Source organism: Cantharellus anzutake, assembly GCF_015039405.1.
Source record: "Cantharellus anzutake strain C23 chromosome Unknown EI90scaffold_387, whole genome shotgun sequence".
In the NCBI taxonomy this organism is placed as follows: Eukaryota; Fungi; Basidiomycota; class Agaricomycetes; order Cantharellales; family Hydnaceae; genus Cantharellus; species Cantharellus anzutake.
This window is the reverse complement of record NW_024067337.1, coordinates 29,842-50,888: the sequence shown is the minus strand read 5'-3', so window position 1 is coordinate 50,888 and position 21,047 is coordinate 29,842. Positions and strand designations below refer to the sequence as shown.

Below are 21,047 nucleotides of genomic sequence, written 5' to 3'. Positions count from 1 at the left end.
TTTGAGGGAGTTAGGGCCGTGACGGCTTTAATCCATCCAATCGTTATGTAAATCACAGCAGTAGTATGAATATAGGTTGGTCCCGAACGTACACCAACACGAAACAATGATGGGCGGAAGTGGGTTTCGGCAAAGTGAGCGAGGCAGAGGAAAGTAGGAAAAACTGGTGGCTGACGCTAGGACAAACCGTATGCAGCGGTACGGCACAAAGGTCCCCCAATTTTAGGGGCTGGGGGGCTCATCCAGGACTGATCCATGATCGAGTGACCAATGAGTGACTTTCGGCTCGCAAAATTTCTCACGCTGAAGATGATAGTAGAAGGGGCTGATTGTGAGCAGCTTCGAGTGCTATTCAAATTTATCAAGTCGTCCCCACGACGCACTTGAGTGATACCTGGAACTTGAGGCTTGGGAATACATGCAACACAACCCCATTTGGTCGCCGGTCTGAGTCTCACCACACTCTGTCGTGAGACTCAAGCTGAGATGAGTGGGTAGTGTGACGATTACGACGTAAATATTTTCATTTCGGGAAAATACAAGCAACTAATTGTGCGTTATGGTAGGGAGTTCCGATTTTGTGCGATACGACGTGAGTTATGCGATGGGAATAAATCATACAGACGCGCGGAAATTTCTACTCGTCGGAGGCACCAGTGGGATCAGCCGCAACCCTACGAAGCTGCTCGCCTTGGCGGTTCTTCCACATGATAATGTCGCCTTCATCTTCGACGAACTAGTATGGTTGATCAAGTTAGCGTTCCTCGAAAGATTAAGAATTCTACTCTACCTCGCAGTTGACAAAGCTACGGTACAAAGCCCTCCAGGTGTTAGTCGAATCACTGTTATAATCGTCACCAAGAGCCTTTCGGACATGCTTCGTAAGCTCGGGGCCGTTCCAGAAAGGAATGCTGCTGAAGAAATGATGTGCGACGTGGTCATGCGAGATGTTGTGCAAGAAGAAACGTCCCTGCCATCCCATAAGGGGACGATCGATCGTCGTGGCCGCACCGCGCAGGAAAGTCCAGGTGTCCCTGCGGAAGTGGGGCATTGTGGGATCGGTGTGTGAAGGTAGGTGAACATGACGATCCAATGGTTAGTCCAGATATATGGAATGAAGTAGTACTTCACAAAGGTGGAAACCGAGGTGTTGTATGTCCAAAGGGCGAGGAAGGAGGCCCAAGTGGCGAGCAAGACGTTGGTAAAGATGATGGGGACACGATCGGACTTTCGGAAGAGGAGAGGACGGGAACCAGTGGTTTGTTCCTTCAGGGTACACGGGAGAGCCGAGGGTGTTGTAGGTGAGGTATAAGTTCCAGCCGATGGTTTGCATGATGACCATCCGTGTCAAGGTCCACAGAGGAGTCTCCTCGAAAATCTCGGCATAGTCCTTGCGCTTCATCGTCTTCTCATCCGCCATCTTGAGCTCTGAGCGGGTCTTGGGTACATAGTTTTCATCGCGCTCCATTGATCCAGTGGATTTGTCTATTTGCATATGCAAATCAATGAACCCGATACCACTGGCAGGTACCCCCAAAAACGACTCACGATGAAGGTGGTGAGAGTGCCTCCACGACCAATAAGGGGTTAAAATGAAGGTGTGGACAATGAAACCGATCGTGTGATTGGCGATTTGGTAATCAGAAAGTGTGCCGTGCCCAGCATCATGACCGATACAGAAGAGGCACCGCCTGTTAAGCCCTGGAACCACCAGTATGTGGACCAAAGGCCCCATTTAATGGTGAAGACAAGAGCAGCGTTGTAGTTCTGCGCAGACAAAGATTCCGCGATAGGGTCTATGAACTTGGCAGCCTGAGAAAGTGACAGAAAACGGATCCAAAACCCATGCAGATGAGCAAAGTCCTGACACCGTGGAATGGCGAAACACGAGTTTACCTGGTAGAAGGCCGTGCAAAGTGCGACATCACGCAGAGTCCATGCAATGCCTTTAAGGATGCTCTTCTTCCACAAGTGCTTTGGAATAGCGGCGTGTATGTCTTTCAGAGTGACCTTCGCAAGGCATACTCGGTCTCTAGTCGCTTCTTGTATCTGGTGACAACAAAACTGTGAGTCGCCAAGGTCCAGTCCTCGTCAATCAAATCTGCTCACTCGGGGCCATCCTCAAAGATACTCATGGTGACTTAGTGAAGGACGGGAGTGGATAAGACGTATAAGAGACTGGGTACCCAGAGAGGCAATTAAAGGAGATCTAGGGTTAGCCAGGAGGTTCGACATATCCTATATAAAGGACGTCTCATGCAGCACTGTCGCATGCACATGCCAACTGCTTGGGTAAATGAATTGCATTTTGCAACGATCTGATAGGCCGTAAAGTTCACGCCACTCGGCTGAATAGACAGTATCTCTACCGGAAGGAGCATCCGGTTCATTTCGGAGTAAGTACAACGTCTCCGACGTGCAGTTCCGTGGTTACATGAAATATGAATGCAACCAATTGCAGATCATGCTCAAGCAGACTGCAGTGTGGGTGATCGTTGGATCAGAGTACCATATGAGCTTAAGCCACTTGCAAATGAGGTTGAGTGAATTAGCTCAACGTTTTGGAACGAACTTGAAAGGTAAGCCTACTGTAATGACCGAAAACGGTGCGAGTACAATACAAATTAACGTGACAGCACATTTAATAATTGCCGACCTTGGCTTGTCGTGTAGCGGGGTTGTCCGAATTATATTAATGACCAGCTTGCTCTCAGGCTCCCCACACAGCTCGAGAAAGCACGAGCTACTGGCAGCACAACATTCGCGACCGATTCACATAACTGACTAGCGCTATTTGTGAGTTGATCTCATCATGACTGACGGGATGGGTAACATGCTCCGATTGCGTCCCTGCCAATTGTACTTCGGTCTGCCGGGGTGTGGATGCACCTCCCCGCCAACGGGGAGCCAGTTCAGCGTGGTTATGGCCACTAGATTATCACAAGGAACCAAGTCATTGGATATAGGTATTTAATTTCGCCTCTGAATCTCCTTTGTTCATGCAGATTGGACCGTCCATCTTCCCCTCCGTCAATAACACGCCAATTCTTCCTTAGAATATCAGGGTGACACCTTCTCATGATGGATCAACGCAATGGAGCCATGTCCCTGAGACTCCATTGAACCTCATTTCCGTGATATCGGTGCCCGAAATTGTCGCTGGCAACAGATTACTAGCCCTATCAATTCTAGCTTCTTTTCAGTACACCTCATCAGAGGTCGTTTACAAGTCTTATCTCGGCGTTGGGTTTCCATGCTCGCTTACTGGCTTTCTAATTTTGGGCACATGCTTGTACTATGCTTTTCGCGTCCCAGTGTCGGGGGAGCTGCGATCTACGTACGTTCGCCGCCAATGCCCATACAAAAAGATTGTATCCTCGCCAGCGGAGGAAGCAGTTGAGCGAATAGTCCATCTTCAGTGCATACCGATTGTGCCTTTCTGAATTCTGATGGACTGATAAAACTGCTTGAACGTCATGTCAGACTCATTTGTAGTAGCGATAACGTACATCATCAATCCCTGACAACTTGCTCAATACCTTAATCCATTCCCCGACACTGATCCACCCGATCCGAATGAGGTTCCCCAGCCACCAGCCGCCAGGTCGCCGACGAGCGCCGATCAGAAGGGACTAGTGAATTAGCTCAGTTATCGTAGGGCTTCGACAGCGGTAAACCATCACAAATTCAGCATGTTCTGTTTGTTCGAACTAACGCGGGAGTTATTCCATGACATTAAGTGGCTAAACGAATTATCCGTACATGATTGTATCCAAAATTTTATGATGATCTAGAGCCCAGCCCAAGTCTGCCCGGTGGGCTGGATAATTGGGACTTCTCTTCCAACCTCGATGACCTTATACCCAACGAACTTACTGCTCCCCTTCTCCCTAACCCATTCACCATCATGATACGTCTCCTTCCTATTCTTTCCTTCCTCCAACCTCGTATCCACGAAATCTTCCGCAATCGCCTGACACCATTCCGCCACAGGCTGCACGTTCCATTTTTCTGGTGGTCCGCCTCTGCCAAGGAACCCACCCCCTTGGAACCAACCCAGATGTCCACCATTCTTAGTAGTACACATTCCCACCCAGGGACTTAGTCCTGCCTTGTGAAGGGGAATTTCCGCGACGATCGGATCGTCCAATGCATTCATCGTCAAAAATGGAATCCTAATCGTCTCTAAACATTCATGTGCGCTACTCCAGACGTAATAATCTTGTACTGTTGGGAACGGAAAGGGTGGGAAAGAACCGCCTACAATGCTAGTGAGGTGACTATTGACGGTTATGAAGTCTGGCGACTTGAGAGAGAGAAGAATTGGCAAGTGGGGTGTGATAGCGGATGGCTCGGGGAATGCAGAAAGTTCCACTGCGTTACGGTTGAAAAGCTCAAGAAGGGTACCACCCATAGCCTTCGAATAGATCGCGCGGTTGATGAACCTCTTCTCGAGTCTAAGGTTTGGGGAGAAGTGGAAAGCATGGCTCAATCAATTGCAATATTGGCAAAGGACTGAGGGGAACTGACTTGTCACTATTCTTGAGGTTGTCCCACGGACAGGCCATGACACATGCAGCGGTCAGGCGGCACTGCTCTCCTTCCTCACTAACGTATCTCGTGAGGACATTAGCACCTAGGGAAAATCCAATGCCGAGAAGGGGGGCCTTGGGGTAGAGCGATTGGATGTATAGGAGCGAAGTGCGGATATCTTCTGTATGGCCACCAGAGAACATTTGCGGTGAAGTGAGCTTCACACCCGCGCCTTGAACGTCCGGCTTTCAGCACCATTGCAACCTCTCTGTCATAAAATAAAGACTCACATCCACGGAAATTCATCACCACTCCCCGATACCCAAGTCCACCTTGCTCCACTGGTGCGGAAGTCTTAGCTAATATAGCCCTTACATAGCTCTCGTACGATCCGCCCGTCAAACCGTGCAAAATAACTACTATGGGGGTATCGTCCGGCAAAGGCTTGTCCTCTGCAGGCGTAATCGGTTGTTCGACCCAGTCAAGGCCGATTGTACCTCCATCCGGAACGCGTAGGAGGGTACGAGTGTATTGGACTGGATCAACAGTGGAGAAATCACCCAGAGAACACCAGATCGTTTGAAAGTGACCACTACGGCCCGAGAAATGGGTTTCGGAGGTTTAGGTTGGCATTGGGGTAAACACTTACTTGGGAAGCCACCAAGTGGGTTTGTACGGTCTTAAGAAGCTAGGACACCGAGTTGCAAAGAACCCTCTCATACTGACGACTTGTGTTTCCCTTTCGCCGCTTCCATCCTTCTTTAGTGGCTTCTGGTCCAAGTCAGAGTATGGGGAATGTCGTTTACGAACGGTATAGGTAGGCTCATCAGAAAGGTAGAGAACTGGGGCGCCTCGGTTCGGAACAGGATCCGTGAAGAGCCATCTAAGGAAGGATAAGAAAGCACCCATGGCGGAGTAGTCAGCTAGGGGTCGCTAGTACGAGCGGTCAAAATCCGTTGAGACGTGATGTTAGACAGAGGTTGAACTAAAAGTGGGTTGTGTTTGTGAACTAGGACCGGAAGTAGCTTACCGCCAACTTCCAAAGCAGACGTGAGAGTTGGTCGTTTGTAGGATCGTGGGAATGACGAGCACAGGTTCACAGTGACAATGCTCAGTTGTTTCCTTCAACTGGTCCTTCGGATCAAACCGACACGCCTGAGTGAAAGAAGTTGAGCATAGAGGTGCTCCGTGTCGTGCTAAAGTGTGCACCAAGCGTCAGTCGAAGTGAGGGAACGAGGATTCAGAATTGTAGGAGCATGATTATGTAAATGGGATTCCATGTAAGAGTGGCCGGCGACAAGTTTCCCCATGATTCACATCAGAAAATAAAGAATACCATTGGCCCAGCGGTCTGTGTTTCCTGTGCAGCGCCGCCTTGTTATCAAAAAGTCAAATAACTAGTAGATGCTGGCGTTCAAGAGTGAACCCAACGTCAAGCTGTGACGGTCACGGCATGACTGCAAGCGGCACTGGTGGCTATGCTCGAGTGCTATTCTGCAACAGCAGACGTTCATTCTTTGTCGATGCGTTGTATGAGCCGGTCGGATCTCGTCATTTCGCTGTTTCTTGGCCGTGTAGTGATCACGGACCTTGCACTTTCTAATAATGTAAGTCAAAAGTTTAATTTTTCCCTCACATTAAAATTTATTTCCCTCATTCACTTTATCATCCCTTTCTCGTGAAAGATGCAGGGTTGGGATATTTTATGCATGGTTACATGGGGGATCAGTGAACGCCTCTTTCGGGTCCAGGCAGACGGACAATCGACGGTACCCAATCCCGACATCGCTTAGAATTCCCTCAACCATCACTTGTGACCCTGTTCATTCCCTCACCACATGCACCGCAATCAATATTCGCTGATTCAAGCCCCTTGGATTTATGGAATTTAATCGCCTGCTCTTTATAAAAGACTGTCCACCCTCCCACAGCCATGGTCATTTCGCTCTTCCTCTTAAGCCTTCTCTTCTTTCTTCACACATATCGCGGTCCTTTCTTACCCCTCCTCCATGACGCTCAAGCAATACAATCCCTTCTACGATGGCCCAGAGTAAGTCCCTCCGCCCTGTTCTAACACGTTGTGTCCTGACCACATGCACAACCTGTTAGATACAAGGAACGTTTGAGGAAGGACTACCGTATCCCCACCATCACCTTGAAGCAAATACATGAGGCGATTCCAAAGGATGCGTACGAAAAGAGCACCCTCAAGGGCCTCTCATACGTCGCTCGGGACATCTTCTTCTCCCTCCTCTTTTATGTGAGCCTCTCTTCCTTCGGCCTGCGCAATCGATGACGACATACACTGACACCGAACATCGATTCCTCTTTTGCGAGCAGAAACTTGCTACCTATATCGATCCATTCGCTGATTCACTCGAGCAAGGTCACTGGGTGAGATTTGGGGTCAAATGGAGTTTGTGGTCACTTTACTGGTATTCTGCTGGAATTGCCTGGGCTGGGATGTGGACACTGGGCCATGAGGTGGGTTGATTACCTTGCGCATGCATTATCGAGGGCTTGCTGACCACTGTTGCCGTTTTATATTCCTCCCTGCGAACCTTCTGTACCGCTCACAGGCTGGTCACGGTGTTCTCGCGAATCAATCGTGGCTTAATCATGCCGTCGGCTTCACCTTACATTCATTCCTCTTCGTCCCCTACTTCTCTTGGCGGCACTCTCACCATCTCCACCACAAGTCAACCGGTTCCATTGAACGCGATGAGAATTTTATCCCTTCCACCCGATCGGATCTTAAACTTCGTGACCCACGCAACGTTACGAAACAAGACTACAGAGAAATGTTCGAAGAAACGCCCCTTTTTTCTCTTCTTCGCATCTTCTTTATGCAGGCTGTGGGGATGCAAGCCTATTTCACTTATAATGCCCTCGGGAACCCGATGTATCCTGCCTGGACGAATCACTATTCCCCTTACAGCGCACTCTTCAGAAAAGAACAACGTTGGCAAATTTTCCTCTCTGATCTCGGTCTTTTCGCGATGGCGGGTGTCGTCTATACTTGGATTCAATGGACTAGTCTCGCCACCATCGTTAAGTTCTATACGATCCCTTACCTTTTGGCGAACCATTGGATCGTGATGTTGACATATCTTCACCATACCGACCCCACTATGCCCCATTTCCGCAAAGACGCATGGACATTCGTCCGAGGGGCAATCACCACGGTCGACAGACCCCTTCTTGGGCCCCTCGGTCGTTTTTTCCTCCATAACGTCTCTCACGATCACGTTGCTCATCATTTGGTTTCTTCCATCCCCCACTATAACGGTCCTCGAGTAACTGAAGCACTGAAAAAGGTGCTCGGGGAGGACTATAATTACGATTCGAGCAATACGTTTAGGGCCCTTTGGAGGAGTTTCAATGAGTGTATCTTTATTGAGGATGAAGGGGATGTGGTGTTCTACAACGATAAAACAGGAATGCCGAAGAGGACGTTAGAAGGGACGGAGTGGCCTGTTGCGCCCAGAGATTGAGCAAGGAATCACCTCTTTTCAAACCAACCATACTGTCCCCTGTATCAATGTCTTAAAAGCGTTCGTGTTGCTTGCTTTTTTCGCGTAGGACTAGTTACGTTCCCCCCTCAAGTACACTAACCATAGCTATTGTTCAAAGCGCTCTATCTTTTTTTTGTCATCAATTCTGCGTGCTTGCATGCATATTGGCACTACCAGCAGCTTGTAGATCTATCATCCGTGACCCGCTAGCATTTCTTACCTTAATCTGTTCCTAAATTCATTATCGTGGGTCCCAAATAAGATCCAGGATCCATGATCCCTTCGCTCAATTGGTCCTGCCATACAGGCGGAGGTGAGTTGGCCCGGCCGAGGTTAGGCCAGGTACGGTCTGATTGATGTTCTGAGCCGGCTAATTCTGCCCTCTTCCCCAGTGGGAGGCGAAAGGCGGCGTTGGGCATGGCAGTTGCGAGGTACTCATTATCATGAAATTTACTTCGTGGAGATGTAGTCTGTCTGATAAATGGATTGGAAAAGTCCGAGCAGTGTCGACTTCGTAGCATCCTGATCGGTGCACAGGAGCCGGGGTGGCTATATCGTTTAAGTACTGATAGTAATACACGCTCCATGATACCGTTGGTATAGATCAACTGATAGTGAGTTAGGTTAACTACAACGAGGAACTAAACATCACACAGCTATTTAGGGGCTACGTGTAGGCAGAAGCGTCGGATTCCCCAGAAGGTAAGTCTGACCGGCATCGGGGATCCCGCCACTGTTATAACGAACTCGTGGACTCAGCGATGTCTGAGCGCCAGTGGAACATGCTGTCCCGTCATGTTAGGCAGGGAGGTGCGGCTTGATATCATGTTGAGGGCTGGACAATACACTCCACCCCTTAGACTTCGCATCGTGATCTCGTCTGGGAAGTTGACGAACTAGCTACTACTCGTCAAAAAGGGGGGCACATCCCTCGGGTTTGAACCGACTGTGCCGGGGTAGGGTGGTAATCCGTCCAGAATTGCGTGTTCAGGAAGGATGACCACAGGAAAGCTGGACGATCGGCTGTAATCCAGGATTACCGCCGAGATGGAACCCAACTGCGATACACAGAATCTACCGAGCCAAAGAAAGATCTTAGTGAGCTAGCATCAGTTTTTACCCAAGAAAACCTTCCCATTGGTCTGAAGATTCCAGGGACACGGATACCAGTTCCAGCAGGACCGCATGCCCGGAACCACGTGGGCCATAAGCTCCTGATGAGGCTACATTCTCGATTTCTGTAGTGTGTGTCAAATCTGAGAGGTTCCAACAAAGAAACGTAGTTGCAGCTGCCAATAAGATAGTGGACCATTGGCACGTTACGTTGTGGTAGGAATGAAGTGTACTATTGGTATCTTAACACTATGCCGAAAGCGTATTCCCAGCATTGTAACAACATCTTTAGGGTCGCGATGCAAGCACATCCATCAGGACACGGGTGAGTTCCGCCAGATCCGTGGAGCAAGCTTAACTAGGTGAAACCAGGGACAGTACGGACTCCTAGAGGGAATATTTCCATGTGGAAATGATAAGGCACGGCGAATCATGTCTTATCTCCAGCCGATTCTAGGAATCCTCATTCCAAGTAGCTCAGAGATGACGAGAGCGACAAACATCAGAAAAATGACTCGCCAACTCCCAACAACAAAGTTGCGAGACTGAGAAATATTACGAGGGATTGCACCAAGTAAACATTTAATGCTGGACGAGATGACCCATTTCAGAGGCACGGAAAACTATTTTGCCTTGGGATTGTCGTTGCCATCATTTCAGAATCAACCAGAGGTATCTTTGGTCTGCCAATTTTTCAACTCTTGAAAAGACTTTGGCCAGAACTAAAATAGTCCAATGAAAAAAGAGGGTGTGGTAGGAAGGAAATGACCTACGCTTGCGAATTTACCCTTGCAATGTCCCAGTGCATCGTGGCCGAGACGGAATAGGCGCAGGGAGTCCTGACTAGATGCCAAGTACTTCGGTTCCGAACTCCTGATTCTGTCAGGTTTTGGATTACCTTTTAATTCCTGAGAACCCGAATTATAATCATTGATGTTGCCGATCACAAGAAAAGCGACCTTGAAGCTCCATAATCTAAGATCCGGTTTCAGGTGTTTGTCTGTTGAATATCATCTAAAATTCGACGGAATAGGGGCAAAGCTCCGCGCGTGGCCGCGAAATATCGGTGATGTGTGCTAACAAAAAAGTAGAATACCCAGTTAAGAAAGATTCTTCCCCAATGAGGGCTTCCGTGTCCGACTGCGAAGCGGCGCCTGAGAATAAAAAACATGATTTCTGTCTTTCAGCCTCATTAACAGCGCCACACATACGCAGCAGACCACAAAGCGCACCAATCAAAAAGCATCAGGTGCGTTCCTCTGTCTTTTGAATGACATCACTGCGCTTCACTTGGTCGACAGGTGACAAAGGACAGAGTGGGGGCCCAAGTGCTGTACTGGGAGAGAGATACTAGTACGACGCTGTAGATATGGCAACATTCGCCGCAAAATAACACGGATCCTTCAACAGACTGCCCCTTTTGACCCTGCTCGCCAAAGCATCTTAAGAAAGTTCCAATTTGAGCAATCGTATCCGAGGAAGCGAAGGTTTCCTCGTCATGGGACGGCATTGTGTAGATCATTTGAAAGTACGCTGTGTCGTGTGAGGCTTCCCGCCACAATTGACGATGCAAGCCCGTTAGGAAACCACCCTGATTCATTGTCATGACGCAGTTCTCCGACAGTGTTGTGGAACACGCTAAGCCGTGTCTAACGATTCAAAAGGCATCCCAGACCACGAAATCATGATAGAGAAACTGAGGCTGGAGGGTAAGTCCGAGGGGGGATTGGAAAGCATCAAGTTGGGGTCAGAGAGTAGCTCGGCGGAGAGCTTGGGACGAACACGCATGTGTACTCACCACATAGTACGCAATTCCAGCTACATAGATAATGACAAGGAAATAAGTACATGGGAGCATCCCCGAATCGTGTTGCTCATGAGTGGCCTCGTCAGATCCGTGAGAATCCCTGGGCCAGATCGAGCCCAATGGTAATTAGAGCGATGATCGTGGTGGGGGATATGCCAGAAGAGGCCAGGGGCTCGATGGGGGGCGATGAAATCGCATATGCTGCCGCGTGTACTATCGGCAGAAACGCAGCATGGTCATACTGACACGCATGCACATGATTGATCAGAGACAAACGGGGACCAGGGGTTAAAAGCCAACACCCAAACTCGGCACCAATACAGACCCCAAAGTCTCGGCCGGCTATGGTCATTAGAATGAATGGCAGTACTGCGTGTAGGCTGAGGTTTCATGGTTGGATTGTTGAGATATACAGACAAAGTTGTAGAACTCAGAAGTCGCCGATAGAGACCGGAGCGGGATGGGTGTGGACCCGATATCGCGCCCCGTGTTTCACTAGTACTGGTACTTTTCGGTGACAGCTAGAAAGACCATGTGACAGTTAGGTCAGTCAATTCTGCGAGAACTTGGACCCAGCTGCGCGAATCTCGCCTCACTGCGTAGCTGGGGAAAATTGGTGGTTTGATCGATTCCCTGTCGAAAAGAAGTGAATAAAAGGCCACAAATGGTAACTATCGACATCCAATCCGATGGGGTGCGCCCGTCCGGCCGCCTTAAATTCCCGGGCTTCTGCTTCACAAGCAGATAATGATTACTCTGTCTTGAAACCCCGCGATGGCCTCGTGATGTACACGACGGTGCGGCCATCCCAGGGGAGACCGTCTTTACTAGGCAGCAAGGGCTCATTGGTGTAGTCGGGTTGGAGAGGATGACCGTCCGAATTTATGGTAGCTGGAGACTTCACAAGCAGACATTTCTCGACCCACTGATGGGACAGAAGACCCTCTCCGAGTCACCTCAAAGTCTCCCTTCATCTCGCGTGGCACTGGACAATGGACATCGTATACTATTTATTGCATGGTGAGTCGAAGGGACATGCCGCTTGTCGGTATCAACTCATTGTCCCTGTGGCTTCGAATTATCACCCTGAAAGCCAAGGCCGGACACATTGTGCATGGTATTGCCGGAAAGGTGCCTTTCCTCGATGGGATTTGACTTTCCAACTTGAGAGTCGATCTGTTCCCAACTTGCATGTCCGGCTTGAGCGGGTCAGCGAGATACAAACTCCAACAGGCTGGATCCTCGAGATCTGCCATTTAACTATGGGGGTAAAGGGTGAAGACTCAGAATTTACTGAGCCGGTTTTTATGCTTGATCCTCGATATCGATCCCCTAACAACATGCAGGATTGTTCATTATGAAGGGTCAACCTTGGGGTTGCCACCCTTCCTGGAATGGGGGCCTTACCGAAATGGGTGTGTAGGTCATCAGTGCTTGGGGATCTGGTTCACAGGAAATGTTCATTACGCGGTGCTCCGACACAAAGGCGAGGCTTTCTAAATGACTGAAGACTTTTCTTGGCATGGGCTAAGCGATGATCGCCTAAGGGTTCCACTTTGAGTCCGTGCAGATTGTTGGCAACTTGGCATAAGCATTCTATTCAACATGGCGACGCCGCATTAATCCCTTGCGAGTCTAAAGAGGGCGCGTTCGGTCTCCGATGGGCAAACGCGGAATGCTTTGGCAGCTTGGAAAACGAGGGAGGCATGTGGACACTTCACCAATCAGATTCACATCGGTGAGGAGCGAGGAAGTCCATAGAGGCCCCGCTCGTGAGGTTGCGCCGCTGCTTTTCAAGTGAGTGACTACGCTACTGAAGGGCATAACGTTAGTCCACTGGGTTTTTGAAAATCCTTCAAAGGACTTGGCTTGCGTATTCTTGATGAGCACACGGCGCCCCTCCTATCCCTTTCATTCCGCTCCGCCCGCCTTCACACTTGTTTGTTTCCAGGCTTAACTTCTGCCTACGCATTCGGCGGACCCGTTCCATTCATCTGCATCTGGTCAGTTCCTTGGTTCAGTAATCGCCCAATCCTGTCTTGGCTCAATACATAACCCAGTGATAGATTTATCCCCCAAACCTCGTCGCAAGCACGATGATGCTCAACTATAAACTTGGGGATGATCTGTATCTTTGTAGATGAAACAGGACCAGTGTTGTGAAACTTCATCGTAGGTCTCATTGAAAAATCTGTCGATTTCCGAGATAGTCCGACAATCTTATGACGATTGGGGTCGGGGCGCGCTTGCGTGGGACCACGGCGTTCCATTTGGACATGTTCATCAGCGTCATCGCTGCACTCACGCATAGCAGCTTAGACGGTGGAAGATTTTTCAGGGCCTCGGCACGGGCCACGTTTTCTATGGTGGAAGCTTGAGCAAATCGGAGTCACCCAGGAGGCGATGGATAAATGGCTTTGGGCCAATTACGCGAGTGGTATCTGACTCGTGCCACCTCACGCTCAGCCCGTTGTCGATGACCCAGGCTGCATCACATTAGTTCGAAATTGGATGATTATGTAGTCTTCCCTCCTATTTGCCGTTTGTCATCAGGGGTCTGTCGGCTGGTAAGATGACAATAGGCTTTGCTATCGGATTCGTGTGCTGCCTCCGATCCAGACGCCTCGCGTACAATCTTTATCAGTTTTCACCTTCCATGCAACAGGTATAGCTTTTCGTGTCGATTAACGCCAACTTTGCCAGACATCTTTACGATCGGCCCGTGGTAACACTCCGTAAGGGATTCCGTTCATAGGGCATTATCGCCCCCCCAAGTACTGCTCCATTTGAAAGTTACTTAATTCATTGATTGCGCTTAGAGAGTGGTCGCGGTGCAGGCAATGGAAGAGCTTTCGGACATGCAATAGCATTGATATGTATGATAAAGAGTAGCCACAACGTCGGCATAAGTGTTGCCTGCCAACGCCAAAATGGGTATCTGGGACCACCGCACGTATCACGCACCACCCCCTTCGCTGCGGAACTCCCTAGAAAGCAACAACCCCCATGCCATCACAAAATACATCACCGCCGCCGGGACAGCGCACTTCAGCCCAATTTCCTTCCAATCCCACCACCTCTTCCCAGGCCCCATGACCTCAACCCCAACACCCACACCCACGCTCCCAATTCCTCTGGTCCAAGCTCTCAGCCAATCTCTCGTTCTTCCTTTCTCCTCTTCTCTCTCCCTCTCCTCTTCTTCTTTCGTCGCCCTGTCGTCTTCAGCTCCATCAGACCCATTCTCACCAACCCCTCCGTTCATGTGGCCCCATTTCTGCCGCCGGCGTTGACGTCTTTCACTCAGATTACTCGTTGCCCAAATTTGAATCCCCCTCGAGACGCACGTCGTCGTTCCAATCACGGTCCAACAGATTAGCGGACGAACGTGATGGTCGAGGACGACAAGTGTGAAATGAGTTGCCGGCCAACATATTGCTTGAAGACCGAGAAGACGTATCAGGGTAGGTAAGAGTGGGTAGTAGGCTTTCCAACGGAGGAAGAGACCCTTAGTGAATTTACGACATTGATGCGCTGTCAGCATCGCCTGTAGATAACGTACGGAGAGGTAACGTTAGCCAGGACGAAACTAAAATGGATGAAATCGACCCACCCAAAGTAAGCACAAGAAATAATCAACTCTACAAAGTCCAGGCCTACATGTGTCTGGATCAAGAACAGCAATATTCCATACATGGGAAATGATCGCCAATGAGGCGGGTACGATCGAAAGTAATCTGAAGAAGATGATAATTGGGGGAAATACTCGTGCCCAGTCTGGCCGGCGATTCCTGAAGAGCGAGACAGGACTAGAACGAGGTGAAAACGATGTCGTGGATGAGGATGAGAACGTCCGTCGCCTGGATGTTTGCCAGCGCATTGTCTTGAGAAATTGTACAATCAATCACAAATCCGAGGAAGGGAAGAGGAAACCAAACGATATTCAGCGACTCGAGACAGATAAGATTAAGTCAAAAAATACTCACAGGATCATGGCTTGACTCGTCTGTCTCCGCCATCCTCACAGCTCTCCTCTTCCTGCTTGTTCTCAACGCAGCGTCGATCTCATCAACAAACACTGTCCTATCCATTTCGTCTAGCTCCTCATAATCGGAGTAATCCACTCTTCTTCTTGCCCTTTCCCTGTCTCTTTCCTTATCTCTGTCCTTCCAACCAGTCCTCCACCTCCCGCCTCTCGCCCCTTTACCCGATTACTCATCAAAGCAATCTGGCTCTGCCATGCATCCGAACTACTCGAGTCTTCTTGTCCGAAACCCCGTTGGTGTCCCCTCCTTCCTTTCATCTCCCACCCCTCATTCCGCCCATTGTTCTGCCCTCATCAGCACCAAGATAATCATAACGATTAGGGTGGTCAGACTGATGATGTTGTGGTTGTTGCTGCGAAAAAGAACCAGCATTTCGAGTTGGACGTCTCGATCTCGCATTCGTGTTGTTGGTGCCATTAATGCTATCAGGATTACCGCTCGAGCGGTAGTACGAAGGAGACGGAGGACCAGAGGAGGAAAGAAGTGGCACGGACGCCGAAGTGGTTTGAAGTGTCAAGTGGCCGTGGCTACGACTGTGAGCCCGAGTCCCCCGGTGAGGAGTGGGAAATTGCACGGGAGCTGAATCTGCAGAGGTCGTCGAAACCTGCGGCTGGCCGATCGAAAATGTCGTCTCGTGATGACCATACGGAGGAGGTTGCAAATTCGTCACATCGTCATCGTTTAACTCCACAGACGAGTTTTGTAAATTCTGCTGTGCCTGCGCAACAGAAACCTGATGTTCTAATTCTTGCTGTCTTTGTTGTCTTTCTCGCTCTTGCTGCTGCTGTTGCTGTTGGTGGTGGTGGAAAGCAGCCAACCCCCCAGCATCAAACAAATACGGAAGATGAGGACTGGAATACGAAGTTCTTAGCCCTCCCATCCCTACCCCGATCCCAGGGGCATCATGATGTCCTGAATTAACGCCAACACTAGGTGCTGTGGTGTGGGAAGGGACATGCGAGGGTGGAGGTGGAGAAAAGAACGGATATGCATAATATGCTCCGGGGCCAGCAGCAAATATTGCTGCTGGAGCATTGGGTGGAGGACCAGAAGCCGCTACATTGGGAAACATTTGTGACGAGATGGACGCATTGCTTCGACTACGTGATCTAGGTGAAGGTGGATCGTTCATATCTGAAGAATTCGGCATGGATGCTGAGAGAGATGGAGCAGGGAAAGGCAGTGGTTGCATTGGAAGGGAAGGTAACGAAGCAGACAATTGTTGATGTGTTTGAGTCGGTCCAGGCGAGCTAGAACGCGATTGAACTGGAGAGAGATTGCGAGGCGTTGAAGCATTGGGTGGGTGCGAGGAGATGGAAGTGAAACCGAGTGATTGTGAAAGGGCACTAATTCGTGAACGAGAAGCCGCACTTGCATGATGTCTATTGTGGCTGCTCATGATGCTTGTTTGTTAGATGCAGAAACGATTTAACGTCTCAGTCGGTTGCCGCAATGCGAGTGAAAGATCGTGTAGGAGTGAATGTTTGACAATAGCACCCGCGCCAACCGATCTCCGACTAGACAAATCCGCGCAAACAAATGGGTAGACTTTCGGACGCGGTTCAGCTAACGGTGCCGTCTCTCGTTGAAAATTCTCATACGTACGTGGGATACGAGTCGACGAAGGACAACTCGGACCTCCAAGTCTACAAGCCCGAGTTTCCGATGAACGGCTTTGGACGTGTCACTCACGACAGAAAGGTCCGCAGCGATGAGTTGGTCACACACGAGCTCCAGGTCAGCAACAGCAAAAAAGACCAGGAGAGGAAGTGCTAAAAAAGAAAAAGCCCCGACAAAGACTAAAGTGGGAGATCAAGCGATTCAAGCGAGCGCAGTGACGCCCAATGACGCTCTTTTCACAAACGAAAGAAGGTGTTTCGGAACCAGGAAAACAGCGCTCAGCAAAGACACAGCACGGTGTGTTGTGTTGGATATTAAGTAGCAGCGACCCGAAGCAGTGCCACTCGGTGAGAATTCTGATGACTGTGTGCACGAAACGAGTTGACCGTATTGAATTCAAATTCGGTACTACCATTTTAAGTACATACGATACGTGGCATTCAAACTCCTCCCCGGGCTGCACTTCCCATAAACTGACGACAGTCGTCAAGTGCGTGCTGTTTGAACGAGTTATTGGACCGCTATCAGATATGAAAGAGAACGTGCTTGAGCGCTGTGATTATGGATTATGGTGGAGCAAGGAGGGTTACCCACGATTTCACTCAGAACGCTCTGCCCTTCTGCCGCGGTCAAGTTTGACAAACATCGGCATCAGTCTGTCGTAAACGCTCTTCGCCACTTGACGGGCGCTCGACAACCTCATTGAGCGCCCTCCTGATTCCCGCGCAATTTCCCCCGGGTGACGTCGAACCAACTGCTTGTGTTGCTGCAGGGGCTCCTCCTATCTTGCGGGTGGGGCCCAACAGCTTCTCATTCTTGCAAGTTACCATGCTGGTATGCACTGCCCTTATCGACTTGCCACAAACGGTTTGAAAATTTCAGCATAATATTGCGCTCATTAAATAACAGCATTTTGTTGGGCTGCTTCGCGCGGATTTTCAATACTTGCGCTTCGATACGACCATCGATCGAGACCCTTCAATGATCTAACGAACATTTCATCAGAGCCCTTCCGTCAGCACGAATGTATTTTCCTTGAAGGGTACGGTGTTTACACTCCTTACCACCAGGAAATTATGAGTTGACTGTCACCGCAACAGGGATACTCTCCAGTATTATCAATTTTCCCAATCTGGCCCCTTTCTATGGCTCCGGTCATTTCCACCCTTTATGTAGAAGAACCCGAACGCTTAGGTTCACGGCTGCTTCTAACCGTCTGTTTGTTATCTGTGCAAACACTTTCGTGATGCCGGTCCATCCGCGTTGTTGTACTTGAGCGCTTTCAACAATTTCGGGCTCCAGAAGTCTTTGCACTGAACCGAGCATGCGGCACCGGAGGACACCGGCACTATATACTCGGAACGTGCATGTGGACCTCCTGATCAAATTTATCCGCAACATACTGGTTGCACTATGCACAACCGATTTGCTCATCTCGCAGAGTTGGCCTTCTCCATACTTCTCCGTATCATCCAAGCTTCATGGACCAGAAGTCCAGAAGGCCGATCTATGTCAAGAAGCCATTGGAGTAAAGCGTTGGTCCCTGCGCGCAACAAGACACAGGATTCCACGACGGAATCTCGACAGCTTGAATTGTACCCTATTGCGGTTAGATGCTGAGTTGCGTTAGTCATCGTGATGATGTACATAACCACCATATGACGTCATCGGTTTATAATGACTACAGAGCAAATCTTTCACCCGGCCGCCCACGCGCAAAGGGCACAATCGCAAACACAACGACATATCTACGCACTCTATGAATAAATTCTATGGCTAAGCGATTGCATTCTATGTGAGAAACGAGCAAAAAAGCACAACGAGTGAAAAAGCAAGGATATGAGTTACAACGGATGGATGGGTCGAGCAAGCTGACACAGGAACAAGGAGTTGGAGGGGAAAAAAAGGTCTGACGGAAAAAAATTAACGGGAGACAAGGAATGGGATATATATAGTTGCTTCAAACAGCTTCTTTGAGTCTTTTAAACAAACTATCTCCCCGAGAGCTCCCCCCACCGCCACCGCAGACTCACAAGTCCACTGGCCCTTTATCCTCCACCTTCGTTCCATTGATCCCATTTCGCCTCCCCTCATGCTCATCCACACCATTCCCCACAGATCCCTCCATCACCCTCGTCGGAACCCCTTTCCGATCCCGATAAAACACCACGTCCCCTTCATCTTCCACGAACTGACACTGAGTAAAATTCCTCCAGATAGATCGATAGGTGTTTGTGCCGTCATAACAATAATCATCGCCCAACACTTTCTTGATCGCTTGTGTGACGTAAGGTTGATGGTAGAAAGGGATTTGCGAGAAAAAGTGGTGCGCGACGTGGTCATGGGAGATGTTGTGGAGGAAGTAACGTCCCATCCAACCAAGGAGGGGCTAAATAGAAAAAAAAAGAAACACCAAGTTTTTGCGTTAGGAAGAAAAAAGTTGTAGTGCAAGAGAAGAAACGCACTCGATCGATGGTGCACGTCGCGCCTCTCAGGAACGTCCATGCCCCTTTCCTGTAATGCGGAACAGTAGGATCTGTATGCTGAAGGAACACAAGAGCCACGATCCTACGCAACGTCCAAACGATCAGCCATCTCCACATCTCCAAGAGGAAAGCCTTCCAAGACCCACCAGTGATTCGTCAAAAACCAGGGTACGAAATAAATGACACCCAAATACCCCCAGCTCGTCGCCTTTGCAAAGCGGTAGAGGACATACAACATCGTTATCATCCCAATGTTGCAGCCCAATACGGCTGTCTTCGAAGCGTCCGTTTTGAAAAGTGGGGAATTGACAAGATAATGCTGTGAAAACACACCGAACCAATAAAATACGTCATTGAACCGCACTTCGAAAAAATGAAAACTCACATTCGTCCCCTTGGGATAACTCCTGTTCCCGAGCGCATTCACAATCAAATAAGCCTCCAATCCAAGTACCTGCTGCAGCAATACCCTAAAAAACACCACAATAGGTGCTTCCTGCAATATCTCTTCGTACACAGACGGTAAAGCCTCCTGCTGTGGCGGAAGACCGAAATCTGACCGAGTGGAAGGGCAGAAATTTTCGTCTCGTTCGATGGAATTCGTTGCTTTGTCTGTTCAATCGGGCAAGTCAGTGCATTGTGCCTGAAGTTGGAAATGGTAAAGGACAATGGTGACTAGTACTTACGATGTAACGCATGAGAATACCTCCACCCATAGTAAGGCACAAGGACTAAACAGTGAAGTGTCCACCCAATCGCATGGCAAACCCAGGGGTAGGGTGAAAGCGTCATATGGCCTGCCTGCAAATGTCGGAAGCGTTCAGACAAGCCAGTGATGGGGAGCCAGATGAGGCGAAAGGAGAGTGGATGAGGGGCGAGGACGTCAGCATTGTGAGGGACATGATAGGATAACAACAGGAAGGAGAAGAAAGTGGGACATTTCCCTCAAACCGGGGGGCAAACGGGATGGTCCGGAAAGATCCACACACAACAACGAAACGGTCAACTCACTTCATGAGCAAGTGTCCAAATTCCGCATCCAACCATAGACTGCCACCACCAATATTGAGTCCACATGAACGCCTTAGCCCACCATTGTACTCGGGGACCGAAGGGTTCGAGGAGAGAAGTCAGGGTTGGAATGCACAAGGCGAAGGTCTGTCAAATATGATCATCGGGTCATCAAAATAGCGATTGATACGTAAGATGAGTGTCATCGGAGGGTCGCCAGTCATTGCAGGGTGGGTTTAGTGTTGGATGCGAGGATAGGCGCTGGTCGTCAAATACTTGGATCCCATGTAGAATCACCAAATAACACGCACAAAGAAAACGGTGCCCCAAAGTAATGTCCTGCCCACATAATAAAGGGAAGTGAACGTTTTCTTCTCATGACACCATTTAGGAACGGCATCGTGAATGTCCTTCAACGTTGTTTTGGGGAATGCGTATGGTTTTGAAGCTCGAGCTTTGTGTCTGGTGGGTCAAACCACATGCATGTTAATCGTGTAAGGGTGGCGAATGTGAGGTACGAGAATGAAGACGGACGTTAGTGATTATTGAAGATCGTCCCAAGGAGCCAGGGGGGTGAAATCACGCACTCTGGAGAGTCATCGAAGATGTAAGCGAAGAAAGAGACATCCTCTGACATGATGATTGCTGAAGGCGGGGTTGGGTTGGTGGGTGCAGACGATGGTGAGGATGGGAACTTGAAAAAGAGCGCAAGGGCAACTTAATTGTCCCATGTTCCCTTCTTTTTTTGAACCACTATGTAATTCCCCAGAGAAAAACGAAGAGCTATGTAGTTCAAAGCCTCGGTCACAATTTACCGTTTTCAATTACATCCATTTCCAGCAAAATGCAACTACCATATCAAGCAATCGCCACAATTTAAATTTAGACTTATAAAACTTTTCTGAAAATGAAAAATGAA

The 21,047-nt window shown here is 49.3% G+C and overlaps 6 protein-coding genes across 6 annotated transcripts; 1 reads left to right on the top strand and 5 right to left on the bottom strand.

Annotated features, from left to right (window-relative positions):
- Nucleotides 1-513: 513 nt before the first annotated feature.
- On the bottom strand, nucleotides 514-2,272 carry EI90DRAFT_3108055 (uncharacterized protein). Its single transcript, XM_039062631.1, has 6 exons — nucleotides 2,110-2,272; nucleotides 1,887-2,032; nucleotides 1,229-1,485; nucleotides 1,082-1,125; nucleotides 791-1,034; nucleotides 514-736 (listed from the first exon to the last, which is right to left on the bottom strand). Exons 1-6 carry the CDS (start codon nucleotides 2,133-2,135, stop codon nucleotides 638-640), a joined length of 816 nt encoding a protein of 271 aa, XP_038907397.1. The 5' UTR covers nucleotides 2,136-2,272; the 3' UTR covers nucleotides 514-637.
- A 1,433-nt stretch (nucleotides 2,273-3,705) lies between these two features.
- On the bottom strand, nucleotides 3,706-5,703 carry EI90DRAFT_3108053 (Alpha/Beta hydrolase protein). Its single transcript, XM_039062630.1, has 4 exons — nucleotides 5,183-5,703; nucleotides 4,824-5,125; nucleotides 4,531-4,765; nucleotides 3,706-4,457 (listed from the first exon to the last, which is right to left on the bottom strand). Exons 1-4 carry the CDS (start codon nucleotides 5,440-5,442, stop codon nucleotides 3,791-3,793), a joined length of 1,464 nt encoding a protein of 487 aa, XP_038907396.1. The 5' UTR covers nucleotides 5,443-5,703; the 3' UTR covers nucleotides 3,706-3,790.
- An 839-nt stretch (nucleotides 5,704-6,542) lies between these two features.
- Nucleotides 6,543-8,027, top strand: EI90DRAFT_2960210 (uncharacterized protein; the record flags this gene model as incomplete). Its single annotated transcript, XM_039055457.1, has 4 exons — nucleotides 6,543-6,583; nucleotides 6,643-6,793; nucleotides 6,874-7,017; nucleotides 7,113-8,027. 4 exons carry the CDS (start codon nucleotides 6,543-6,545, stop codon nucleotides 8,025-8,027), a joined length of 1,251 nt encoding a protein of 416 aa, XP_038907395.1.
- A 5,815-nt stretch (nucleotides 8,028-13,842) lies between these two features.
- On the bottom strand, nucleotides 13,843-15,160 carry EI90DRAFT_1671855 (N-glycosylation protein-domain-containing protein). The gene is made up of 3 exons (XM_039052013.1): nucleotides 14,952-15,160; nucleotides 14,579-14,848; nucleotides 13,843-14,512 (listed from the first exon to the last, which is right to left on the bottom strand). Exons 1-3 carry the CDS (start codon nucleotides 15,054-15,056, stop codon nucleotides 13,925-13,927), a joined length of 963 nt encoding a protein of 320 aa, XP_038907394.1. The 5' UTR covers nucleotides 15,057-15,160; the 3' UTR covers nucleotides 13,843-13,924.
- EI90DRAFT_1671818 (uncharacterized protein) lies at nucleotides 15,161-16,661 on the bottom strand. The gene is made up of 2 exons (XM_039052012.1): nucleotides 16,617-16,661; nucleotides 15,161-16,559 (listed from the first exon to the last, which is right to left on the bottom strand). The coding sequence occupies exon 2, from the start codon at nucleotides 16,408-16,410 to the stop codon at nucleotides 15,265-15,267; it is 1,146 nt and encodes a 381-aa protein (XP_038907393.1). The 5' UTR covers nucleotides 16,411-16,559; nucleotides 16,617-16,661; the 3' UTR covers nucleotides 15,161-15,264.
- Nucleotides 16,662-17,854: 1,193 nt separating this feature from the next.
- On the bottom strand, nucleotides 17,855-20,765 carry EI90DRAFT_3025757 (fatty acid desaturase-domain-containing protein; the record flags this gene model as incomplete). Its single annotated transcript, XM_039057929.1, has 10 exons — nucleotides 17,855-18,009; nucleotides 18,035-18,108; nucleotides 18,665-19,020; nucleotides 19,097-19,199; nucleotides 19,264-19,436; nucleotides 19,503-19,729; nucleotides 19,804-19,918; nucleotides 20,129-20,275; nucleotides 20,440-20,590; nucleotides 20,716-20,765. The coding sequence occupies 10 exons, from the start codon at nucleotides 20,763-20,765 to the stop codon at nucleotides 17,855-17,857; spliced, it is 1,551 nt and encodes a 516-aa protein (XP_038907392.1).
- Nucleotides 20,766-21,047: the final 282 nt, after the last annotated feature.

Coding starts and splice junctions, on each gene's coding strand:
- EI90DRAFT_3108055 (XM_039062631.1), bottom strand. CDS start 2,135: ATGAGTATCTTTGAGGATGGCCCCGA. Junction 2,033..2,109: donor ATCTTTGAGGATGGCCCCGA/GTGAGCAGATTT, acceptor AGAAGCGACTAG/AGACCGAGTATGCCTTGCGA. Junction 737..790: donor GTAGCTTTGTCAACTGCGAG/GTAGAGTAGAAT, acceptor CAACCATACTAG/TTCGTCGAAGATGAAGGCGA.
- EI90DRAFT_3108053 (XM_039062630.1), bottom strand. CDS start 5,442: ATGGGTGCTTTCTTATCCTTCCTTAGATGGCTCTTCACGGATCCTGTT. Junction 5,126..5,182: donor CCCACTTGGTGGCTTCCCAA/GTAAGTGTTTAC, acceptor CTCGGGCCGTAG/TGGTCACTTTCAAACGATCT. Junction 4,766..4,823: donor GGTGATGAATTTCCGTGGAT/GTGAGTCTTTAT, acceptor CGGACGTTCAAG/GCGCGGGTGTGAAGCTCACT.
- EI90DRAFT_1671855 (XM_039052013.1), bottom strand. CDS start 15,056: ATGGATAGGACAGTGTTTGTTGATGAGATCGACGCTGCGTTGAGAACA. Junction 14,849..14,951: donor ACGAGTCAAGCCATGATCCT/GTGAGTATTTTT, acceptor CAATTTCTCAAG/ACAATGCGCTGGCAAACATC. Junction 14,513..14,578: donor ATTTCTTGTGCTTACTTTGG/GTGGGTCGATTT, acceptor CGTTATCTACAG/GCGATGCTGACAGCGCATCA.
- EI90DRAFT_1671818 (XM_039052012.1), bottom strand. CDS start 16,410: ATGAGCAGCCACAATAGACATCATGCAAGTGCGGCTTCTCGTTCACGA.